We start from the raw sequence: 25015 nt of genomic DNA on the forward strand, positions 1-25015 counted from the left end.
AAAAATCTCTTATTTAGAAATCTCTGCAGCAGAGAGCTAAATTCAGGAGGAGAAGATACTTGCAGGTAGTATAACCCAAATAAAACAGAGAACTTGGCAATCGTGTGTTCATTTTTTCCTAAACTCATTAAAACCACACATTTTAGTTACATAAGTTCAAAATTATAAAGAAATGTTATTACCTTTATTCTCTTTTTTTGTTATTTCAGTTGTAAACATTTCTTTTACTTTGTGACATAAAGACTCTTTATCTACTTCAGCATTGATTTTTATCAAAATATTTTCTGGCTCTGTAAACCACTGCTCCAATAAAGGCCAGTTGTCCAAGAAGCCTATAATTCTGCAAAAATATTGTATAATAACATACACCAATTAAAATATTTGAGTAACATTAGGTATAATTAACTTGGCATGCATAATGAAAATATATGCTGCTAATGTAGTTGAACTGAAAAAGGAACTCTAAAAAATATACAGGCAATGGATTATTATTTATTTTGAAGAAGAAATTATTTAATACCATCAAGCCATACTTTTTTGAGATATATGAGGGTTAAAGAAGATTTGAAAAGGTCTGAAATTCTCCTTTTTGGTAGGGTCTTTGCCTGGTTTGGGGATCAGGGTAATGCTGGCTTTATAAAAAGAGTCTGGAAGTTTTCCTTCTGCTTCAGTTTTTTGAAACAGCTTCAGGAGAATAGGTATTATTTCTTCTTTGAAAGTTTGATAGAATTCCCCAGGGAATCCGTCAGGTCCTGGGCTCTTGTTTTTTGGGAGGTTTTTGATCACTGCTTCAATCTCGTTACTAGATATCGGTCTATTCAGGTTGTCAATTTCTTCCTGGTTCAATTTTGGGAGTTTATAGTTTTCCAGGAATGCATCCATTTCATCTAGGTTGCTTAGCTTATTGGCATATAACTGTTGATAATAGCTTCTGATGATTGTTTCTACTTCCTTGGTGTTAGTTGTGATCTCTCCCTTTTCATTCATAATTTTATTAATTTGGGCTTTCTCTCTTTTCTTTTGGATTAGTGTGGCCAATGGTTTATCGATCTTATTGATTCTTTCAAAAAACCAGCTTCTAGTTTCGTTGATACGTTCTACTGTATCTCTGGTTTCTACCTCGTTGATCTCTGCTCTAATCTTGATTATTTCCCTTCTTACGTGTGGAGTTGGTTTGATTTGTTGTTGATTCTCCAGTTCTTTAAGGTGTAGAGACAGCTGGTGTATTCTGGATTTTTCAATTTTTTTGAGGGAGGCTTGGATGGCTATGAATTTCCCCCTTAGGACCGCCTTTGCTGTATCCCATAGGTTTTGGAGTGAAGTGTCTTCGTTCTCATTGGTTTCCATAAATTGTTTAAGTTCTTCTTTGATCTCCTGGTTGATCCAAGCATTCTTAAGCAAGGTGGTCTTTAGCTTCCAGGTATTTGAGTTCCTTCTGAACTTTTCCTTGTGATTGAGCTCCAGTTTCAAAGCATTGTGATCTGAGAATATGCAGGGAATAATCTCAGTCTTTTGGTATCGGTTGAGCCCTGATTTGTGACCCAGTATGTGGTCTATTCTGGAGAAAGTTCCATGTGCACTTGAGAAGAATGAGTATTCTGTTGTTTTAGGGTGGAATGTTCTGTATATATCTATGAGGTCCATCTGGTCCAATGTGTCATTCAATGCTCTTATTTCTTTATTGATTTTCTGCTTCGATGATCTGTCTATTTCTGAGAGAGGCGTGTTAAGATCTCCTACTATTAATGTATTCATATCAATATGACTCTTTATCTTGATTAATAGTTTTCTTATGTAATTGGCTGCTCCCATATTGGGGGCATAGATATTTACAATTGTTAGATCATCTTGGTGGATAGTCCCTTTAAGAATGATGTAGTGTCCTTCTGTAACCCTGACTACCGTCTTTAGTTTAAAATCTAATTTATCTGATATGAGAATCGCTACCCCGGCCTTCTTTTGAGGCCCATTGGCGTGAAAGATGCCTCTCTATCCCTTCACTTTCAGTCTGGGTGTATCTTTAGGTTCAAAATGGGTCTCTTGTAGACAACATATGGATGGGTCCTGTCGTTTTATCCAATCTGCAACCCTGTGTCGTTTTATGGGTGCATTTAGGCCATTCACATTGAGAGTGATTATTGAGAGATACGTTTTTATTGACATTGTGTTATCTTTGAAGTCTTTCTTTCTGTCGATTGTCTCTATATTTCTGTTCAATGCTATTCTTAGGATTTTTCCTCTTTTATAGAACCCCCCTTAATATTTCCTGCAGTGTCGGCTTGGTGGTTGCATAGTCTTTCAAGCCTTGCCGGTCTTGGAAACTCTTTATCTCTCCATCCATTTTGAATGTCAGTCTTGCTGGATAAAGTATTCTTGGCTGCATGTTCTTCTCATTTAGTGCCCTGAATATATCTTGCCAGCCCTTTCTGGCTTGCCAGGTCTCTGTGGACAGGTCTGACGTTATTCTGATGGGCTTTCCTCTGTATGTAAGGAGCTTCTTTGTCCTAGCGGCTTTCAAGAGATTGTATCTACAATTATGATTCCTCAATTTTACTATGAGGTGCCTGGATGTTTTTTTTAAATTTATAATCTTGGGGGGGGACCTTTCTACTTCTAGTACATGAACACTTGTTCCATTCGCAAGATTGGGAAAATTTTCATGAAAAACTTGTTCCACTATATCTTCTAGACTTCTTTCTTTCTCCTCCCCTTCAGGGATTCCAATAATTCTGACGTTGGAACGTTTCATGGCATCATTTATTTCCCTGATTCTGTTTCCGTGGCTTCTAAGCTGTTTGTTCCAGGCTTCCTCCTGATCCTTTCTCTCTATTTGTTTGTCCTCCAGATCACTAATTCTATCTTCTGTCTCAGTTACCCTAGCTTTTAGAGAATTTAGATTAGATTGGAACTCATTGAGAGCGTTGTGAACCTCATCCCTGGTGGCCTTCAGCTCTGCCCTAACATTATGAACCTCCTCTCTGGTCGCTTTCAATTCTGCCCTAATCAATTCCGTTTGGTCATCCATGGCTTTCTCCAACCTAGCTATTGCCTGGATAATTGTTAGCCTGAAAAGGCCACCATTTTAGGAAACCTTCAGTGTAAGTTCGGTTCACTAAGTGGAAATCTACAGGAAGATCGCCTGCACTCACTGTAGAATTAACTCTGAGCACACTTCTCATGGTAGCTACAGCCTGAGCTATAGCCTGAGTTCATCTGTTTTTCTCTTACAGACAGAAATCAAAGAAATCTTTGAGTAAATGTGGATAGATCAGCCTTACTTGCTTGACTCAAAAATAATCTTGGGATGATTCCTGAAACTGTCTTATCTTCCTTATGGATAGATAAACTTACTGTAGTTAGTTAGCTAATTAATGTAGATAATTACTTGTCTCTGCTCCACCTCCTATTTTTAGACTTCTCCAGGTTTCATAAAATTGTCTAATTCTGTCTAAGTTTTCTCTTCCGATGAATAAACTGCGCACAACCAAGAGAAGGGTGTTTTTGTTTTGGGGGGGGGGGGTTCTTTTCTTTCTTTCTTTCTTTCTTTTTTTTTTTTTTGTATAACATCATTTTAGCAATGGAAGTTGTTTTAAACTATACTCTGGTCTGATGCCTAGCTCTTTGAAATATCATGATCTTCACTGACATTTGCTGAATGAGGGCTAAATTAGGATCCCATGTAATGAACCATAAAGGGAAGTGTCACCTGATTTAATTCTTCCCTTCCCAGTCTATGATGATTTGTGCTCTGAATACAGAAGCTAGCACATAAATTTTTCACTCAACATCAAAACTTTTTAGCTTTGTTTTACTTGTAAAAGCCTGAATGCTAGAAAATATATCTTTTTTTCCCCAAGATCTGATGATTCCATAGTGACTGATGGTCAGTCTGTTCAAAGGGCAAGAAGTAAGAAGCAGGACAGTGAGTTTTAGACTAACCTATGCTGAATCTGGTCTCTTAAATTCTGGTCCTCATCCGTAGCTTGGTTTTCAGCAGTGACATGTTGAGAGATGTCTCCATGAGAAGTTTCACTTGAAAATCCTTCAGCTATGATATAAAAATTATTTAATTAGGTAATTTGCTAAACCAAAGTTGCAATAGCACTGCTAAAATTTGCTGATGCCAGACAACCAAATAGATATGATCCTGCCATTGGTCTAATATTCATTAAATATTAGCAACATGTTGAAACCATATAGTTTCAGAATCAGATTCAAATTTTCTTTGGCAACTGAAGAAAATGACATGCTATACAACATTAAAGAGGAGCTGTAGTTTCAATGCATAGGATCTCAGAATTGACTCTGAAGAGGTGAGAATGAAAAGTGGTGTGTCATGATGAATAGGAAACTAGGAAATAATGAGAAAATCAACACTATGGTATAAAGACTAAGAAATGAAATAACAGGGTAGTCATAAAGTCAAACATATGTAAAAATTATTTGTTGATAGTATATTATATTCCAATAAAGCAAATTACCTTTCTTTCTAGACTCTGTGATATTTCTTATAAGGTAGACATAAAGGAGCCGACCACAAAAGACCAAAAACAAAAGCAAAAACATCTTCAACAGCTCTGATTGAGTCCTATTCAGGATTGAATGGTACAAAGTCCAGAAAACTCATGAACTTAGAATAAATGGAAAATCATAAAGAGGGAAGAGGGCCTTGAACTAGATTAAAAGGAATTCAGTCAATGCAAGGGAACCCTGCAGGGTGATCTAATCATGTTCAGGAAAATGGAGGACCTTCACAGGATACAGAGATCAGTTTGTCCCCATTTACATTCAAGATTGAAAAAGATGAAGTGATTTGCAATACAGAATAATGCTTTTAAGTTATTTATAAAACCCAAAGATAAGTGATGTCCGTGATGGGTGGTAGTAGAAGGCTGTGGGAGCTCTTCTCAGGAGGTGCTATCCTGCAACATCTCTTGGTCACTATCTCATATTTGTCATGGACTTCAGCACATCAGTCAGCTTGCCTCTCTCCCCAGCTCCACCCTGGCACTGGTCCCTTCTCCTTCTCTCCACTTGTGGCACTCTCTTTCCAAGACCATGTCCACATGCTGGATTTTGTGATCACTTTGAATGGCTCCATCTCTGCAATCTTAATGACCTACAGCCCTACTATTTGTCTTTCTTGCACTCCCATGTAGCTGATGACTCTTTCCAACATCACTCAGTTCCTACATCCTTTGTTCCAAATTTACCAGCATTATCTTGGCTTCTTATTTTCTAGCAAACCCGAGTTGCATGGTTGAACACTTCACCTTCTCTTCTTCATCTGACAATTTCAACTTGTGTCCACCAGCTACACCAGCCTTAGCTGATATTTATCTCTCTTTCCAAGTCTACACTTGTACTGGTAGGCATCTTTGAAGGAAAATATGCCATTTCATGACTTGTAACCTCACTAATTCCTTGGCTCAAAAATCAGCTGAGTAGATAGATAGTAGATAGATAAGAGATAGATATATAGGTAGGTAGATAGATAGATAGACAGATAGGTAATCTGAGATAAGCTTCTTGAGAGTTATCTTCACTCATGCTCTCCACCTCCTCACCTCCCATTCATGCCTCAGTCCATGCAAGACCATCCTTCCTGGTCCCCTACTCCATTGAAATAGCTCTTATTCTAGACACCAAAACATCAAGGCCAATGGACATGTTTCAGTCCTTATCCTACTTGATTTCTCTGTTGTATTTATAAGTAAAATTTAGCACACAATTCTTAAATACTTTTACACATATTATCTTATTTTCACAACATAACTTGAAAAGCAACATCATGATTCTGTGATGGGCCTCAAATTGCACAGCTCATAAATGACAAAGAAGGGATTTGATTCCAGTCAATCTGACTCTAGGCTCTGGACTTCTTTTTAATGTTTAAACTGTTTGTTGAACTATACCCTATGAAAAGAATGCATACATGAATATATAGCTCAATGACCTCACAAACTGAAGAGAGCATCCGGATCAATGAATAAACATTATCAGCCCTGGAAACTTCTCCCATTTCTTCTCAGTTAGTGTTAGTCAGAGAAGTTACCCATACAGAGCCTACATCCAAAACCTCTCTATACCTCTCTCCATATTATGAACACTGCTGCTCCCTCTCAGGCTGGCCAAAGGACTAAGGCACTGACTAAAAACCCAGACATCCACTTTGTCTCCCATTCTGACACAGCCTTGTGCTCCTAGACTGCCTGTTCTCTCTCCATATGTCTCCCTGGTCTCCTGCCTATTGTCTTTGAGTCTGGTCCCTTCCTCTCTGCCCAGCCTTGGCTAGCCTGATGTTCAGCCTTTGAACCCACTGGGCTTTGGCTGTAGGGTTCTTCCTTGTGATGCCATTCTTCAGGCTTCTCCACAGCTTGTTGTACCCAAACCTAGATACTGGGCTCCCACACCCCAGCCTGAGCCTTAGGACCCCAGCCTTTACTATTTTGGGATGGGAATAGTATGACTTGATTTTGAAATTCTGTCCTTTCTTGGCTTATGAGGTATTACTTTCCCTGGCTGAGGGCTGAGTTAATCACCAGTGGCCAATGGTTTAATCAATCATGCTTTTTAGAGCCTCCACAAAAGCTCTAAACCAAGGGCTTTAGAGGGCTTCTGTGATGGTAAACACATCCACATGCCAGGAGGATAATGTAACCCAAACTCCAAGGGGACCAAATCTCCTGAGCTTGAGACCCTTCTAGACCTTGCACTGTATTCCTCTTCATATGGCTGTTCATTTGAATCCTTTATGATATCCTTTATAATAAAGGATATCCTTTATAATAAACCAGTAACAGTAAGAGTGCTATGAGTTCTATGAGCCATTATAGAAAATTCAAACCTGAGGAAGAGTCATAGAAACTATCAATTTGTAGCCAAGTCAGACAGAAGTGTGGGTAACCTGGGGAATCTACTACTTGAAATTGCATCTAAAGTTGGGGGCAGCCTTGTGGGGCTGAGCCCTTAACCTATAGAGGCTGCCCTAACTCCCAGTAGTTAGTGCCAGAATGGAATTAAATTGTAGAATACCCAGTTGGTCTTTCCCAAGAACTGGAGAATTGGGTGGTGTAGGAAACTCACACATTTGGTGTCAGAAGTCTTGTGGGTAAAGAAAGTTTTCCTTTAATATCTCTAACAATATCATTAAGATTGTGAAACTTGGGTTTAGAATCATGAAGTAACTTTTCCAAGGTCAAACATCTCATAACTTGGAAAGACAAAGCTCAAGGTGTGCTTTTACCATAAGTATTTAATTTGTGGAATAAAGTAATACTTTCATTTCAATGCCAAAAAGTAGTTAAATAAACTGTGAGTGTTGGAAAGACTATTCAACTCCACCATGTGAGGACTTCAGTCAACTGATACTTGTTCCTCTGGTTTCACACGTAATCTCAAGGAAGGAGTTACCAGACCCTTGCTTGCAGAACAGATATGGTTTATGACCTTCATTAGGGTGACCCACCAAGGTATACTAGACAGCCCCAAGAAGCTCCTCCATGCATGCGAATCTCAAAAAGGGCGCCCCTGTGCCAGGGGAGCTGCCAAGTTGAGGGAAGGTTTCAGTGAGATGCATGCAGTCAGCATAGAATTCTCTGCTAGTTCTCTGCAGTGCGGAATGCCAATAGTTAAAGAAAGAGGAAATGTGCTCTGCTAGATAATTCTGTGGAAATCTGAAATGGATTCCTTATTACCACTTATAATTGTAAGTGGGAGTATTCACTGATTCAGTCAAAGAAGAAATGAACAAAGAGCTTTGAAATATAAAAAAGAAGATTGAAAGAAAGTAAAAATTGTCCAGCTTACCCATTGAGTCATTCATGCGATCCAGCGAGGAATTATCTGAAATATCTAATAACATGACAAAATCAAGTGCGGAAGGGGGAGAAGGCACTTCTTCGGAGGCTGTAGGGTCAATAGCCAATGTGGATATCTGTGCTTTCTTTTCCTCCAGTTCTAGGACCTCTCTGTTGCAGCCTGTGAGAGCTTCCTCCAGAAGCTTTGCTTGGTTTAACGTCATTGGAAAACCATCTAAGACCCATCCTTGATCCACAGGTATCTCACTAAATGGAAAATGGACACACCATTAACATTTTGATAGATACAAACACTTTGGAAGTAACAATACAACGAATTTTGCCTTTGCCTTTCCTTTAACTCCACGGTAACCTCCTTCCACACAAATATTATTACTTTACTGCTAAAATTAGGCCTATTAATGTACCCTAATCACTCCTTTGCTTAAAATCTTTCTGTAGGTCCCTGATCCCTCCAAATCTATTCCAGAGGCCATAAAATGGTATTTAGAACTAACTGGCCACAACTTTCTTCCCTATAGTGTCTTATCTCTCCTATTCTTGAACGATTTACTTCAAACAAACTGATCTCACAGTAGGAGTATGTGTTGCATTTTCTAGCCTGTGTTCATAGGCAGTTCCTCCTTTAAACATGTTTCTCATCTACACATAGTGGGACAACAGACCTCACAGGGTGGTTATAAGGGTAAACTGAAATGATTCATTTAAAAAACCCAGCACCAAGCATAGCACACTGTGGATAATCACATTGCCAATCTGGAGAGTTCCTCTTACTCCCCACAAACCAGCATGGAGCCAGAAATGCCTAATCCGAACTCCCCTGGCTCTCATTCACTTTGCTCTACAATTAATAATTACTGTATTTCTTGAATGAGAAATATTCAAATGAGTCTTCCTTATCTCAATTAGATAATAAGTTGCTGGAGCGTGAGGAGTATTTTTTGGGTTTTTGCTTTTAGGGCAGCATCCTCCATAGAGAATAAGAGCTCCAAGAATTATTATTTTAGGTCTCTAAGTTGAAAAAGGGTATGAAAAGGGAAGAAACTTCAACTCTGCTCTTCTAAATCCCTAATTATGTAAAACTGAGATTCTGATTTTTGCATTAAAACTCATGACTTCATTTCTTTTTCTGTTAGAACTCATAGTAAACAATACAATCTCCTTCTCTACAGGGCAACCTCTCTTCTGTCATTGCCTTCCTATTCAGCACTGACCAGCCTTTGGATCCCTGGGTTCACTTCCTCCTCCTGAAAAGTTAAACAAGGAAGGGCACTGGCCTGTGACCAGACAGTTAGGGTCCCTCTGCTCTATAACATGCCCCTTGGTTTTTCCAAGTATCTAACTTCTCCTTGAATTCCCTGCAGGGAATAGAACCTGACCTGTATTCACATCTGCCTGAGTGAAGTCAAGACTGGTCAAGTGGGGGAAGTGAAATATAAGCATGTAAATCACAAAACATATCTTAAAAATAAAAAAGATTTTTATACATTATTCTTTTTCTACTTCTATCTGATAAAGAATATATTAGTAGATTAAAAAATACATACTTAATAGCATTTACCAAGATGTTAACTAGCAACATGTCAGAAATGCTCTTTCCTTTCTTCAGCAACTTTTCTGATTTTGCACCAAGCCGAGCACGCACAGTCAGCTGTGAAAATAAACAATGAATGGTAGAGTACAGCTAATTTAAAAGTCAGAATCTGATACTTGGGGGAAAAAGTTAAATGGGCATGCTCCCTGGTGAAGACACTGATCGTCTGGCACAATTCTGGAGTCAGCCAAGCATTAGGGGAAATGTGTATGTAGATTTTGAGGCTCCTCTGTTGTGGCTCCCTCCTTTCCAAGATCTTCCTCTCATGTTTCAGCTGCTCTGACATCCCCAACCTTCATTTTCTAATACCTTCAATTGAAACTATGGAAGGTTATCCCAGAGACATGCCACGTCTGCTTGCGTTCTATGCTACGTAGACGTGGCATGTCTCTGGGATAACCTGTACCTGCATGGCTCTTGCCCGGGGAAGTTCCCTTCATTCAGTGATCCAATTTCATACAATTTCTGCTGGTTTATGCTGCTTGTCTGTCTGCCTCTTTGCTTTTTATGATTTTCTTTTGGCCTTCAAATAATTTGCTTTTCCATCTTGTCCAGCATTTATAATGTTATCTGTAGAAGGGCTGGTCCAAAAGAGCTGCTCTATCAACAGGAAATTCCCTGGAGCTTATTCTTAAATCACCTACCAGTGAGTATTTTGTAAGTCAAATGATATTAGATCTCTACTCAAAACCCTGTAATGTTTCCCTGTTTACTTCAAATGCCCTAATCATGCCTATAAGGCTGACCTGATCTTTCTCCCTTCCTGCTCATCTCTCTACCTCATTCATGCCATACTATCATCCACCTCGCTGGCCAGGCATCTTCCTGCCTCATGGGGGCCACCCAGCTATTTTACTGCCTGAAACGCTGCTCCAGACATATGTGGCAGGTTCTCTCAAACTTCTTTCAATCTGGTTAAACCTCACTTTCTCAAGGAGGCCTACTCCATTTAATACAGTAATCTTCCCTCTTTCCCTACCTCCCTGGCCTTGGACTGTGCTTCTTACCCCTTACTCCACTCTACATTTTCTTTCCTCCTGGTTCGTTACCATCTAATGCGTCATATAATTCATTTACCGCACTTATGGTTTGTTATCTGTCTCTTTCTATGAGAGTGTAAATTCCTTAAGGTCCAGGAACCCTGTCATTTCTGTTCACTGATATATTCCAGATAATTATAATAGCGCACACACAAAAAAGTGAGCCCTTTGAATTGAATATGGAATTTGGAGGATTTGTAACTCAATAAAGGCATTTATAAAAAATATGCTTAGTCTTTCTGCTAATTTGTATTTCAAATATATGGAGTAAAATTATAAATTCCCCTTTATCACTTTCTCTAAGCCCATTTCCCTCCCCAATGGCTGTCATATTTATAGTTTGGTATATCCTTCCCCAATTTTTCTATTTTTAAGTAGTCCCCAAATCTAAAATATTTGAAATCTAAAATTGTTTTCTAGGGATGCCTGTATAGCTCAGTCAAATAAGCATCCAACTCTTGATTTTAGCTCAGGTCATGATCTCTGGATCATGAGATTGAGCTCCAAGTTGAGGTCTCTGCTGGGCGTGGAGCCTACTTAAGATTCCCTCTCTCCCAACAGGAACGCTCTTACATTGCTGGTAGGAAACCAAACTGGTGCAGCCACTCTGGAAAACAGTTTGGAGGTTCCTCAAAAAGTTAAAAATAGACCTACCTTATGACCCAGCAACTGCACTACTCGGTATTTATCCAAAGGATACAAACATAGTGATCCAAAGGGGCACATGCACCCAACATTCAAAGGGGCACGTGCACCCAATGTCCACAATAGCCAAGATATGGAAAGAACCCAGATGTCCATTGACAGATGAATGGATAAAGAAGATGTGGTATATAGAGGGTATTAAGCTAAGTAAAATACGTCAGAGAAGGATAAATACCAAATGATTTCACTCATATGTGAAATTTAAAAAACAAAATAGATGAATATATGGGAAGGGAAGGAAAAATAAAATAGATGAAAACAGAGAGGGAGGCAAACTGTAAGAGACTCTTAACTATAGGAAACAAACTGAGGGTTACTGGAGGGGCGGCCGATGGGGGGGATGGGGTAACTGGGTAATGGGCATTAAGGAGGGCACTTAATGGGACACCTGGGTGACTCAATCAGTTAAGCATCTGCCTTTGACTCGGGTCAGGATCCCAGGATCCTGGGATTAGTTCTGCATAGGCTCCTTGCTCAGCGGGGAATTTGCTTCTCCCTCTGCCTGCCTCTCCCCCTGCTTGTACTCTCTCTCTTTCTCTGACAAATAAATAAATAAAATCTTTTTTAGAAAAAAAGGAGGGCACTTGAAGTAATGAGCACTGGGTGTTACATGTACCTGATGAATCACTAAATTCCACCTCTGAAACTAATAATACACATATGTTAATTAAATTGAAATTAAATTTAAAAATTTAAAAAGATATTAGTTGAAAAAAAAAAAAAGATTCTCCCTCTCCCTCACCTTCTGCCCTGGCTATCCTCTAAAAAAATAAAATAAAAACAATAAAATTGTTTCCCAAGGTGAAATGCATAATAAAAGTAATTAAATGTAATAAAAATAAAGCAGATAAAATCTCACTTGATTAATCCAGACATTCTATTTGACGACTAAAAGATGTCTCCATATACAGAAAAGCAACAATATATGAGGAAATATTAGTTTCCATTAGAAGTAATAGTCAGTGAATTATAAATATTTCTTTCAGAGATTACTACAAAATTCTGTAGAGGCAGCACTAAGTCTAAGGAGAAATTTTGGAAAAAAAATATTTAAAGGTAAAGAGAGTAGGAAAGGAAATAAAAGTAATAAATTAAGTGGTAAAGAAAAATACATGAATATAAACTTGACATAAGACTAAATTTTTTTAAAAAGCACACATATACCTTCTTACCTGGCAAAACTGAATAGCAATTTCCACCGCTTTAAAGAATATAAAGAAAATTAAGTAAATTAGATTTAGCTAATATTTTACCATCATATTTACTTTAAATGAAAGAGGAACACATTGCTATTTCATTCCATTTGAAGACATAGCAAAAAACTATGAATCATGACATATTTCAATATACTAGTAACCAAAATTAGAATATCGTACTTACTTCAGAGAAACTATCACTTGATTTGACTTCTTCAACTTTTGTAGTTTTATTTGTCTCAGTACCTAGCAACAAAAAAGTGGTAAGAACAAACTCCAGTATTTATTACCAACAACCATGTCAGTATTTGATCATCTATGATTTTGGACAGACGGGTTATTGGATCCTGCCATGCCTGAGATGCTCAGAGGAAAGATCACCACAGCATGGCTTCACCTTCCTTCCAAGACATTAAAATCCTGCCATTATGTGGCTTGGAGTTTTTTACTTCCTGCCTTCCATTATGGCTCACCCATAATAATACCATTAGAAGTACTTAAATACAGCTTAAATTTTCTTTTCAGAAAACCAGCCAAGTTTCTCGAGAAAATTTGATAAAATGTTAATTCATTAATTTTTATTTTCCTAAATTATTAAGTTCTAGGTAATAAACATGTGTAAACGTAGAAAATTCTAGAAGTCAGAAGGGTTTTTAGTTACAATCTATAGAAAAAAAAACACATTTTCAGAGTCCGCTTATAATTAACTGGACTTTTGTAAAAAAATATGTCATATAATACTTCGAATAGTTTAAAAGTCAATTCAAATTATCTTGTATGATACACATAACTGAAATAAGGGACAGATTATGCCCTTTTAAAAGATGGAAACTACAGCCGCTCTAGACCAGCATGCTCACCACACCATTCAGGGGTGATGGTGATAATGACCTTGGCACAGGGGGATCTAAAATTCAAGCTAGAAAATGAGGAAATTGTTAAATATGGCGAGTCTTCACTAGCATAGCTAGAAAAGACATGTAAGACTTAACATTGTTTCCTTCAATGTTTCTAAAAAGCATCCAAAAGACTAGAACCCAGATCCTAAGTGAGACAAATTTTCATTAGGTTTGGAGGAATGGTTCTATTTATGTGCCTTGCCCAAGGTTGGAAATAAACTTAACTTTATCTAGGGAACCACTCTTCAGGTGGGTGCAAGAGACCAGACCTTGCAGCCTCCCTCAACACAGGGAACAGAGCAGCAGCAGCTCGAAGGGATCCTGAGCAGTGCCACTCACCTAGATCTGCACAGGTGAGAAGAAACAATATAATTCTGTCTCCTTGCAAAGCCAGGAAGAGGGAGGATTTCTCCTGACTGTTCTCATAAGCACAACAAAACAGAACAACTACTTGAAAGGGTATAGAAAGATTCCATCATAATATTCATCTCTTACCTGTATTGTAGACAAAGGTTAGGGGCTTATGTGTGTATCTTGCCCTCTCTGTTAAATGACCAGGTAGACAGGTATGCAAAACTCCCCTTTCTTTCCCTGAAAGCAAGTTTGTGCTCACATATGTGTGCACTTACTATTTATCTGTCTGCCTACCTAATGTAAATAATGGATGATTTGTTTTGATATTTCACTTACTAAATACAGTTTTACCTTCCGTTTTTGGCAATGCGTCCTCTGAAACTGGATAAGGTGAAGATACATTCTGTAGATCCTTTGGGGAGAAAACACACACACACGCACGCACACACACACACACAGAAATTATAACATTGTTACATTTTAATAATATTTAACATTTTATTTCTATAAGTAAGGTTTATACTGTCTTTCTATAATATTGGTGTTAAGAAGAAATAAATGATTTCTGAAACAATTAAAATTTGATGACTAAAAAATAAATAAATAAATTTTGAGTACTATTCTTACAGAAATAGTAACCTATGGTGTACTCTTTCAAATGACCTTCAATTCTATATAAAATACAGCAACTGCTATTTTGAAAATATAGTGAAACCTGAGAAAGAGGTAACATTTATGGAAAACCATTTTAGAAAGAATAGTCCTAGTGGTGTCAGTCATAGCCACAAGGGAAGAAAGAAAACCCATGTACATTATTTATCATCCAATTGATTAAAATATAGAATAAGAGGCAGTCCACAGTTCTCCCAATTATTTTTTTATATTTTTATTTATTTATTTGACAAGGGGAGAGATAGAAATAGAGAGCACACACAAGCAGGGGGAGCAGCAGAGGGAGAGGGAGAAGCAGGCTCTCTGCTGAGCAGGGAGCCCGATGAAGGGCTCTATCCCAGAACCCTGGGATCAGACCTGAGAGGAAGGCAGATGCTTAACCGACTGAGTGACTGAGCCACCCAGGCGCCCCTTCTCCCAGTTATTTTCATAATTCGTAGTTAAATGGCATTTATCTTACAGCCCATGAAAATGATGTGGATTAAATTCTCTGCTAATTTGTTCAATTGCAGAGACAACATATAGCAGGGAAAAAGAATACTGGATTTATAATCTGGGTTTCCACTCACAGCACTCATCAACAAGCCTTCTGACCCCAAGTAAACCAGTTCATACTTAGGACCTCCACTGTTTCCCCTTTAAATTGAGGGTGCTGGACCACATTTTGAGTCTCAAGGTGGAGCCACATTTTCATATTTTTCTGCCTTAGAATCTTCATGCAATGTAGCAAGATGCGATATTGATGGGAATGTGATACAGATACACCACAAGGAAGACCTCCCCCTTCTCCACCACCCCTCCAATTGAGATCTACTTGCAGATTGAATTCAGCCACCCAACTGTTTTTTATATGGTCCCTGGATATCCCTCTGTGGAAAAGCACTGTGAGCCAGGGGACCAAGCCTGGCATCCCCTTTTGCCCCTTCTCTGCTCTGCTCCAGTATCTGCCTCAGCCACTGCCCAAAGCTGGCACTGGTCTTTAACTATGCAATGGATACTCTGCTGTTGGCCACTGCCAGGGTCTCAGTGATGAAATATCACTCCAGGAGCTGATGACTTGGTGAACTGCCCTCCTCTGGCACTCATACCCCACCCTCCTCCAATCCCTTGCAATTCAGCTCCTTCATCCCCTTATTAGTCTTACCAGCCTGTGGCTCTATATTCAGGAGACAGTCTCCAGCTGATGGTAATGGAGCACGAAGTGGGCCAACCACCCTGCATGACCCATCAGGCAAACCTGGGTGTATTATGGGGGTGTCAGGGAGAAATTTTCTCTCTCATTATATGAATATCCACATAATAACCTTGATTTTGTCTCTTGATCCATAAAATCTAAAGTAGTTTCTCTCTGGGCCTTTACAGAAAACTTCGCCAACCTCGGGTCTACAAGATCTCTTAGATTCCATCCAGCTTAAAATCTCTAGAATATGAGGAGCAGAAAAGAAAACTAAATTCGCATTTGCCTGGATTTCTTTGCTCTTCTCTTGCAGAACTGGTAAAGTCTTTTCTTCAGCTTCTTTCTCAGTTGGCAGAGCCTCACTGATTTTTTCCTTGTCATGAAATGCTTTGACAGCTTCTTGGACAAGAGTATCGATAGAAAGTATCTGAATAGGAAAGTCTAAAGTGCAAAAGACAATTTTATTAATATCTTTTCATTTAGGAAATGACATAACTATCCTCCTGTGCTGGCTTCATCCAATAACACCGTCTCTTGGGTCTCCTACAACTGTCTTTTGGATCAAGCCACTTACTTCTTTTTTATTGTGGTAAAATTCACATAACATGAATCTAACCATTTTAACCACTGTAAATCATACAACTCAGTGGTATTTAGGTCATCCATGTTGTCCAACCATCACCATGATCTTGTTCTAAAAAATTTTCATCACCCAAAGAGAAAACCCTGTACCCATGAAGCAGTTACTCCTTATCTCTCTATCCCTGTCCCTGCAATCACTAAGTTGTCATCTGTCTCTATGGATTTGCTTACTCTGGACATTTCATATAAATGGAAACATAAAATATGTAGCCTTTCATGTCTCATTTCTTTCAGCATCATGTTTTCAAGGTTCATCCACGTTGCAGCTCATAGCAGTACATCACTCCTTTTTAATGACTGAGTAATATTTCACTGCATAGATTAATACCACTTTTATTATCCATTCATTAGGTGACAGGCATTTGGATCCCCTCCCCATCTTTTGGCTATTATTAATATGCCGCTATGAATATTCCTGCACAAGATTTATTTTGAACACCTGTTTTTACACCTTTGAAGATATATATCCCATAGTGGAATTGCTGGGGCCATATGGTAATTCTTTTTTTTTAATTTAGTGAGGAACCACCAAATTGCTTCCCATGGTGGCAACACCATTTTACATTCCCACGAGCAATGTATGAGGAGGGTTCCAATCAACATTTCCTCACCAACACTTGGTATTTTCCTTTTGTTTTTTAATTATACCCATCTTGGGTGTGAACTGGTATCTCATTGTGCTTTTGTCAAGCTGCTTTTCAAGGAGGTCCTTTTAATATCTCAAGAATGATCTATTCTTGACTGCCTTGAAATAGTTTAAGATGGTCTTAATAGTCTCTGCAAATTATGAGTTTTCCAGCGAAAACAGTAAAAAATAAGTATAACTGAATAAAAAGTAATTAAACAGATGGAAACCTGGCCTTCTAACTGAATGAGCTTCAAAAGAAAAAGCCACAGGTTCATTAAAAAGTCAGAACTCAATGAATGTGAAGAATTAATACACTTATAATTTGAAGTGGATTTCTTTTATATTGGTTATAAATTATTAATTTCCCTCTTCATTGGTAGGTAAATAAAATCTATAAGGAAAAGTTTCTAACTTATTATTTCTTAAGACTATTCACACCATTATATAACATATCCATATATCCAGGTTTGCTTGGGACAGCACTAGTTTATGACTCTACAATCCTAAAAGTGTCTGTCTTGGACAAAATTTTTGATGACAGAGTTTCCCAATATATTAGCAGGTTCTTATGTATGTTGTCTACATACATAGTCATTTGAAGCTATAGTCACTGCAAATAGAATCCAATAAGTGAAAAAAAAGAAGAAGAAGAAGAAATTCTACCTTTTTGTAGAGCCTTTAGAGCAGTGGTTTTTCCACTAAATGTTTTCCCCAGTAAGCACCCTTTAATAGCAAATGAAGGCAATTCTGGTACTGTTGATTTGACTTGAGGAGGATGAGATTTTTCAACTAATCTGTGAATCACATGACCCAATATGTTATTGTTGGAGGGTGGTATATTATCAACCATTTCTTCTGGTAAGGCCCACTCTCCAATCATGTTCTGCAAAATAACAATAAAACAAACAAAACAGGATATTCTTAAAAGTGGAATTTAGACATAAAAATTTTTAATATTTAAAATAAATTCAAATTATAGCAAACAAAAGTAATATTTTAATTATGTTACATCAATAGAAATAACATAAATAATATGCAAAAAATAAGCTTCGTATGGAAAAGTGAAAAAGAAAAAACTCAAAAATCCTCAATAGTTTTTGAAAGTAAGCATATTGAGTTATTTGAGACATATTGTAACTCAGGTTGAGCATAAAGACACTTAAATTGAAGCTACTCTCAGTAAACAGATAAAATAGTCATTTATCTGCTTTCTTATGCAAATACTAAGCTTATTTTAAGATATTTTAATATAAGAAAGATAAAAGAAAACACCCATGCCTGATATGATGCCCTCTAACTCTATTATGTTTGACTCCCAGTTTCTTCAGGTTTCTTGCTGAAATGATCAAATAATTACAGGTTTCCAAACAAACTACAAATCATGCTCTTTGCAATAAAACTAGAAATCAATTTTAGAAAGAGATGAGAAATATAAATCCTTAAAAATTAAAAAGCATTCTTGTAAAATAGTTCTTGGATTTAAGAAGAAATTAAAAATAAAAATGTGCAGTGGAACACTAAAAAATAGATTTATTAAAAATAGTCCCATAAAATGCCTGATCTAAAATAAAAAATAAGGGAAACAAACTAAAAATTAAAATAGGAAAAACTAATTTTAAATAAATAAATGAGGAAGGAACTCATAAAAATGGAAATGTTTAGAGAGCAAAGTTACTTTTTATTGATATATTTCTAGAACCTGTCTAGACTAATCATGATAAAGAAGTTGCTACTAGTTCTGAATAAAAGTGAAGAATAGCAAGTATCCATTTTGTAACACACAATGAAAGAAACAAGAGATTTTAAGGATACTTAAAATTTTTTTTAAATTCTATTATATTTAAATTCAGTTAATTAGCATATAGTGCATCATTAATTTCAGAGGTAGAGTTCAGTAATTCATCTGTTGCACATAACACCCAGTTTGTTTCTTATGGTTTAGAGTCTCTCATGGTTTGTCTCCTTCTCTGATTCATCTTTTTTTTCTCTCTCCCTTCCCATATGATCCCGTTTTGTTTCTTAATTTCCATATATGAGTGAAACCATGTAACAATCGTCATTCTCTGATTGACTTATTTCACTTAGCATAATACCCTCTGGTTCCACCCATGTTGTTGCAAATGGCAAGATTTCAATTTTCTGATGGCTGAGTAATATCCCATTGTATATATGTACCATATCTTCTTTATCCATTCATCTGTTGAATGGACATCTGGGCTCTTTCCACAGTTTGGCTATTGTGGACATTGCTACTATAAACACTGGGGTGCATGTGCCCCTTCAGATCACTACATTTGTATCCTTTGGGTGAATACCAGTAGTACAATTGCTGGATTGTAGAGTAGCTCCATTTTTAACTTCTTGAGGATGCTCCATACTGTTTTCCAGAGTGGCTGTATCAGCTTGCATTCCCACCAACAGTGTAAGAGGGTTCCCCTTTCCCTGCATCCTTGTCAACATTTTTTGTTTCCTGACTTGTTAATTTTAGCCATTCTGACTGGTATGAAGTGGTATCTTATTGTGGTTTTGATTTGTATTTCTGATGCCAAGGGATGTGGAGCATTTCTTCATATGTCTGTTGGTCATTTCTATGTCTTCTTTGCAGAAATGTCTGCTCATGTCTTCTGCACATTTCTTGACTAGATTATTTGGTTTTGGGGTGTTGATTTTGGCAAGTTCTTTATAGATTTTGGATACTAGCTCTTATCTTATATGTCACTTGCAAACATCTTCTCCCATTCTGTAGGTTGTCTTTTGGTTTTGTCAATTGTTTCCTTTGCTGTGCAAAAGCTTTTGATCTTGAGGAAGTCCCCATAGTTCATTTTTGCTTGTTTCCCTTGCCTTTGGAAACTTGTCTAACAAGAAGTTGCTGAGGCTGAGGTCAAAGAGGTTGCTGCCTGTGTTCTCCTCTAGGATTTTGATGGATTCCTGTCTCACATGTAGGTCTTTAATCCATTTTGAGTTTATTTTTGTGTATGGTGTAAGACAATGGTCCAGTTTCATTCTTCTGCATGTGGCTGTCCAATTTTCCCAACACCATTTGTTGAAGAGACTGTCTTTTTTCCATTGGATATTATTTCCAGCTTTGTTGAAGATTAGTTGACCATAAAGTAGAGGAGGAGATATTTTCAAATGACATATCAGTCTTATACACTATATATATTGCATACACACACACACACACACACACACACATACACAGGAATATTACTCAGCCAACAAAAAAAATGAAATCTTGCCATTTGCAACCATATGGATGGAACTAGAGTGTATTATGCTAAGTGAAATAAGTCAATCAGAGAAAGATAATTATCATATGGTTTCACTCATATGTGGAATATAAGAAATAGTGCAGAGGATCACAGGGGAAGGGAGGGAAAATTGAACGGGGTGAAACCAGAGAGGGAGACAAACCATGAGAGATTCTCAACTATAGGAAACAAACTGAAGGTTGTGAGAGGGGAGGTGGGTGGAATTACTGGGTGACAGGCATTATTAAGGAGTGCATGTGATATGATGAGCCCTGGGTGTTATATGCAACTGATGAATTACCGAACTCTACATCTGAAATTAATAATGTACTATGTGTTGGCGAATGGAATTTAACTTAAAAAATATATATAGTAATGAAAAAAATGAGTTTCAGAAAGGTTTGTTCAATGCACAAAAATATAAATTTTATAAACAGAGCTAAGTATAGTAGGAATTCAGTACATAATAAGGTTTATATTTCACAGTAACAGAGAAGTAGATTATTTCATAACTGGCACTGGAATAACTTATGGCCACATATTTAAAAAAATAAAGTTGTATATCCTTATATTTCTTATGAAAATAGATTCTGGAACCAATAAATCACGAAGGCACCAAAATCTGGATTAACATTTATATGTTCCAGGATGGTATTTTTAAGCATGGAAACCAGAAAAACCCTGATAAATTTGGTTATATGAAAATAAAATATTCTACACATTCCCCCACATAAACATACCTACACACAATTTAAACATAAAGAACAAAAGGAATATGAACATATATACCTTTGACAAAGGGTTAAGAGTCTTAGTTTATAAAAAGCTGCAAGTAATCAGATAAAAAAGAAAAATATCCCAATAGAAAAAAAAGGCACAAAGAATATGAAAGGTCAGTACCCAAAATAGAATAAAATGGTCAGTGAGTTTTTGAAGCAATGTTTAAATTCACAGAAATAAAGATACCCAAATAAAACAATGATGCATCATATTTTGTCTAACACAAAAAAATTAGTCATACTTCTCATTCAATACTGGTGGGAAAGTAATTTAACACATTGATTTATTGTATTTTCTAAAGTGTTCAAAGTTGCTATGACATCACTGTAATAATTTTAAAAATTTAAAAAATTAAAGACATAAAAACAGATAAGAATTAGGGTTTAGTTTATATGCAAATTACTGAAAACTTCAGTAAGATACTATTTTTTCTGAAGTCACTTAAAAGATCTTAAAAAATTATCTTTGATACATATATAAAATTTAGTAACATAAGTAGGTAACAATTTCATAATATAAATATTCCATCCACAATCTACAGAGTAGAAATTCTTATCATTTATGATATATTTTAAGATTATATGAAATTATATTGAACTCTACATCTGAAACTAATAATGTACTAAATGTTGGCTAATTGAACCTAAAAAAAGATTATTTGGAATTAGTACATACAACTATTTATCTAACTATTCAAATTTTAAAACACTCTAATGTGTTGTGTCAGTGGTCCAGAACATTATGAATTCAAGATATATTAGCTTATGAGCTTTTTAAAAAAATCGTGTTTAAGTCTTCTCCAATTCAAAGATGATCCAATTTTTTTTAAAGATTTTATTTATTTATTTGACATAGATTACAAGTAGACAGAGAGGCAGGCAGAGAGAGGGGAGGGGGGAAGCAGACTCCCTACTGAGCAGAGAGCCTGATGTGGGGCTCGATCCCAGGACCCCGGGACCATGACCTGAGCCAAAGGCAGAAGCCTTAATCCACTGAGCCACCCAGGCACCCCAAAGTTGATCCATTTCATTAGCACTTTTTAAAAATATTTTATCACTTGCCCCAGTCAACTTGCCCCCAATCCCTTTAACTTTGTCTTCTTAGTCCAAATAACTGGGACAGAAAAACACGAGAAATATCCACTGGGGGAGAAAATGAGCTTCCTCAACAACATAGGGCTGTCATGAAAACCAAAGAGAGAACAAAAACAAAAGACAAAGTTCACTATATTTCTTCACAAAACACAAGTCAATTTTTCAACTTCTGCTAATCTGAATTGCCTTATGTCATTTTTTTTTTTTGGAGGAGGAGGAGGAAAGTAGTATCTTTGTTCTGACTACATGTCAGGATACAAATCTTTACATTTGTATATTTACATTAATATATATTCTATGTGACATAGCATAAATATTCATATATAACAGGTCATATATAAATGTATAAATGTTTTATATATGCTCTGTCATATATTAATAAATACTTGCCTATATTGTTGCATTTAAATTTTTATCAGTATTCTTTCAATATCTATCAATTGTCTGACAAAAAATGTTCACTCAGAATATAAACTGACAGATTTGATAAGTGCTATAAAAGATTTAACTGGTTTGGTGACAGAATTTCAGATATGACAACATTCTGAGGTAAAGAAATGCTTTTTGAAACAAATAAATAAAAACACCCCTAAGTATTCATAATAGGTTTTCCTTTAAAATTGGTAGAATTTATTACTAAATAAATATAATTGTATCTGATTATTACTTCTGTTCAAACTATCTTTTCTTTGTAAAATTTATTTTGTTTTAGTTTAATGTCTTTGGTTTTTCTAATAATTCTGTGCACAATAATTATATGCATTGTTCAAAATTACCTAAATACTAAATTGCTTTCCATAATCACTGAATTAGAATATATTCCTTGCTTCCACTTTCATTGGAATCACTTATACTTCTAAATTAGACAAGTGATAATTATTTTATGTAATGTGGCCAATCAGAAATGAATCAAATTAAAAAACAAACCAGAGAAATTATTCTTAAAAAAAGGTTTTAACACTGCATCAAAACTCATAATGTACTATCTGCTGGCCAACTGATCATAATTAAAAAAAAAAAAGACACCAAAAAATAAAAATAATAAAAGGCTTTAAGTCCAAATCCAGTTTTAACTGGAAAGTTTCCAATTTCATTGGAAACTTCAATGTTTCACTGGAAACATTCAACATCCAATGTTCATTAGAACATTTCAATGTTCTAATGATTTTGTCATTTAATCTGTTCTAAAGGAACCATTCTGGGACTGAAATCAAATGACGGGGGTTCCCATAATAGTTCTGCTACTTATTTGTTTTGTACTCTTGTCAATGTCTCATCTTTGTGTAATAATAGTATCTATTTCACGGGGCTGCTGTAAAATCAAATGAAATCCTTGTGTGTGTAGCCTATGTGACTGTGCACTTTAAATGCTTAACTATGAAGTTCTCAGGCTGCTGTTGGAGGCACGTAACTGTGTCACATAGGAGGGCTACCAATGGGAGAAACCACATTCAGCTTGCACCCCAACCTGAGAGGCACGCATCCTCACAAAGGGATCAGAATAAAGCCCTGTTCCATCACTGAATTAGTGGTAGAATGTGGCAACACAATGGGATAGAATGTTGACCATGCAGAGAACATTTTCTTTGAATGCTTAGGTTAGGAACATTTTCTTTGAACACTTAGGTTAACCTGTGGAGATAAGGAGATCAAGGATTTGGTGGAACACATTTTGTAGAACCATCTCAAAAATACAGATGATAAAATTTCTAAATGAAGACCAAGATAAAGGGTAAGTCAAAGTAATCATCTCAGGTTGGAATAAAAACATGGCGAGTGAAAAAGAGGTCAGAAGAACTGGCAAAAGGAAAATTCAGACCAGAATGAAGTTACTAGTTTAAATACAATGAGCTAAAGAGAGCCATTAGTGAAGAGGAACTAGATTTTTCTTCTTTTTTTTTACCAGATCCCTATTTTACACGGTTGGTTACATCTAATTATGTTAATTATATAATAAAATTTTATTAGAGGAAAAAATCATATAACAAAATGTACCATTCTTATTCCTTCAGGTACTGTTATAAATAGATATCTTACTATTAGTTTCAAGACTCTGATGCCTAGAGTGGACAGTACTAAGTAAGTATTACTTGGTTCAAACTATTGATTTAACGAGATACTTTTTCTGTGTAGATGTGCTCCCTGATACTAGCACTTGATTAGTGGAAATTGTCATATATATATAATAATTATGAATATTTCTTTATCTAAGTATTAATATTTTTATTGTCCCTGCATAAATACCATCAGTATGCATACTTGAGAAGATACAAGACTCAAGATCCACCAACACCTAGGGGTCCAACTCTCCCTGTGAATTCTTGTCTACTGACACACAGGGACCATGAATTTACAGCAGTGTAAACAGCCTCTGCCCTTGGTTGGAAGTCACTACATATTTACCAGCACTGTTTTCATTAATTGATTTACATTGACCTTTTTGGAAACTGAATTCTGAATTCCTGGGACCATAGGATCTACCTATTCTTCCTATCTTCACAAATCACATGGACCTTACCCACTGATTTACAGCCTGGATCCCCACTCACACTCACATGGTTCTCTATATCATAGTTTAGGTACCTCATGATTACACAGACTTCTGATTCTGGTTTTCAGTCTGTCATATCCTTTTTGTTTTCTATGCTTTGATGTGTCACTATCCTTCATCCCCCATTATTAACCATGGCTAAAAGCAACATGAGCATTTACACACAGCATCTGCTTGGGAACAGTGTGCTTGAATGTAGTCTGACGTGCACACTTCAGGGAAAACCCTGAGATCAACCATGTGTTCAGTTTAAGTGGTTTGATGATGATGTTGGTGGAGGTACATAGTTTTCTCAATACATTGTTTACTTCTGTGTACATGATTACCTTTGGACTCAAGCAGATGTACCTCTTTCTCATTTCTTGCCACTTCCAAAGATCCAAATTAGGAAGAGAGCTTCCTCATCTACTCTTTTAAAGAAGGGGCAGACATGGTTCACTTTGATCAACTTGGATAACCAGAATCTGGGCCTTGGGAGATATTAATCAGCATGAAATCTGAGTGCCTCTATCTAACACAACATCCAACCAACAAACAAAACACTGGATTATGCCAGTGATGGTTAGTAGTGGCATCCTAATGTGGCTTTTGTAGAGCGGCAGTACTAGTCTG

The 25015-nt window shown here is 36.6% G+C and overlaps 1 protein-coding gene across 1 annotated transcript in view; it reads right to left on the reverse strand.

The window, feature by feature from the left end:
• The window catches only part of SPEF2 (sperm flagellar 2), a gene marked incomplete at both ends in the record, with an annotated part of 174432 nt that overhangs the window by 80674 nt on the left and 68743 nt on the right, over positions 1 to 25015 (reverse strand). Inside the window, 8 exons of the mRNA XM_080803297.1 lie at positions 183 to 340; positions 3940 to 4048; positions 7810 to 8066; positions 9368 to 9471; positions 12540 to 12601; positions 13945 to 14020; positions 15744 to 15898; positions 17391 to 17610. Of these exons, the coding sequence (XP_080659423.1) occupies positions 183 to 340; positions 3940 to 4048; positions 7810 to 8066; positions 9368 to 9471; positions 12540 to 12601; positions 13945 to 14020; positions 15744 to 15898; positions 17391 to 17610 (1141 nt within the window). The remainder of the gene's footprint in view (positions 1 to 182; positions 341 to 3939; positions 4049 to 7809; positions 8067 to 9367; positions 9472 to 12539; positions 12602 to 13944; positions 14021 to 15743; positions 15899 to 17390; positions 17611 to 25015) is intronic.

Source organism: Martes martes, assembly GCF_963455335.1.
Source record: "Martes martes genome assembly, chromosome: 5".
Classification (NCBI taxonomy): domain Eukaryota; kingdom Metazoa; phylum Chordata; class Mammalia; order Carnivora; family Mustelidae; genus Martes; species Martes martes.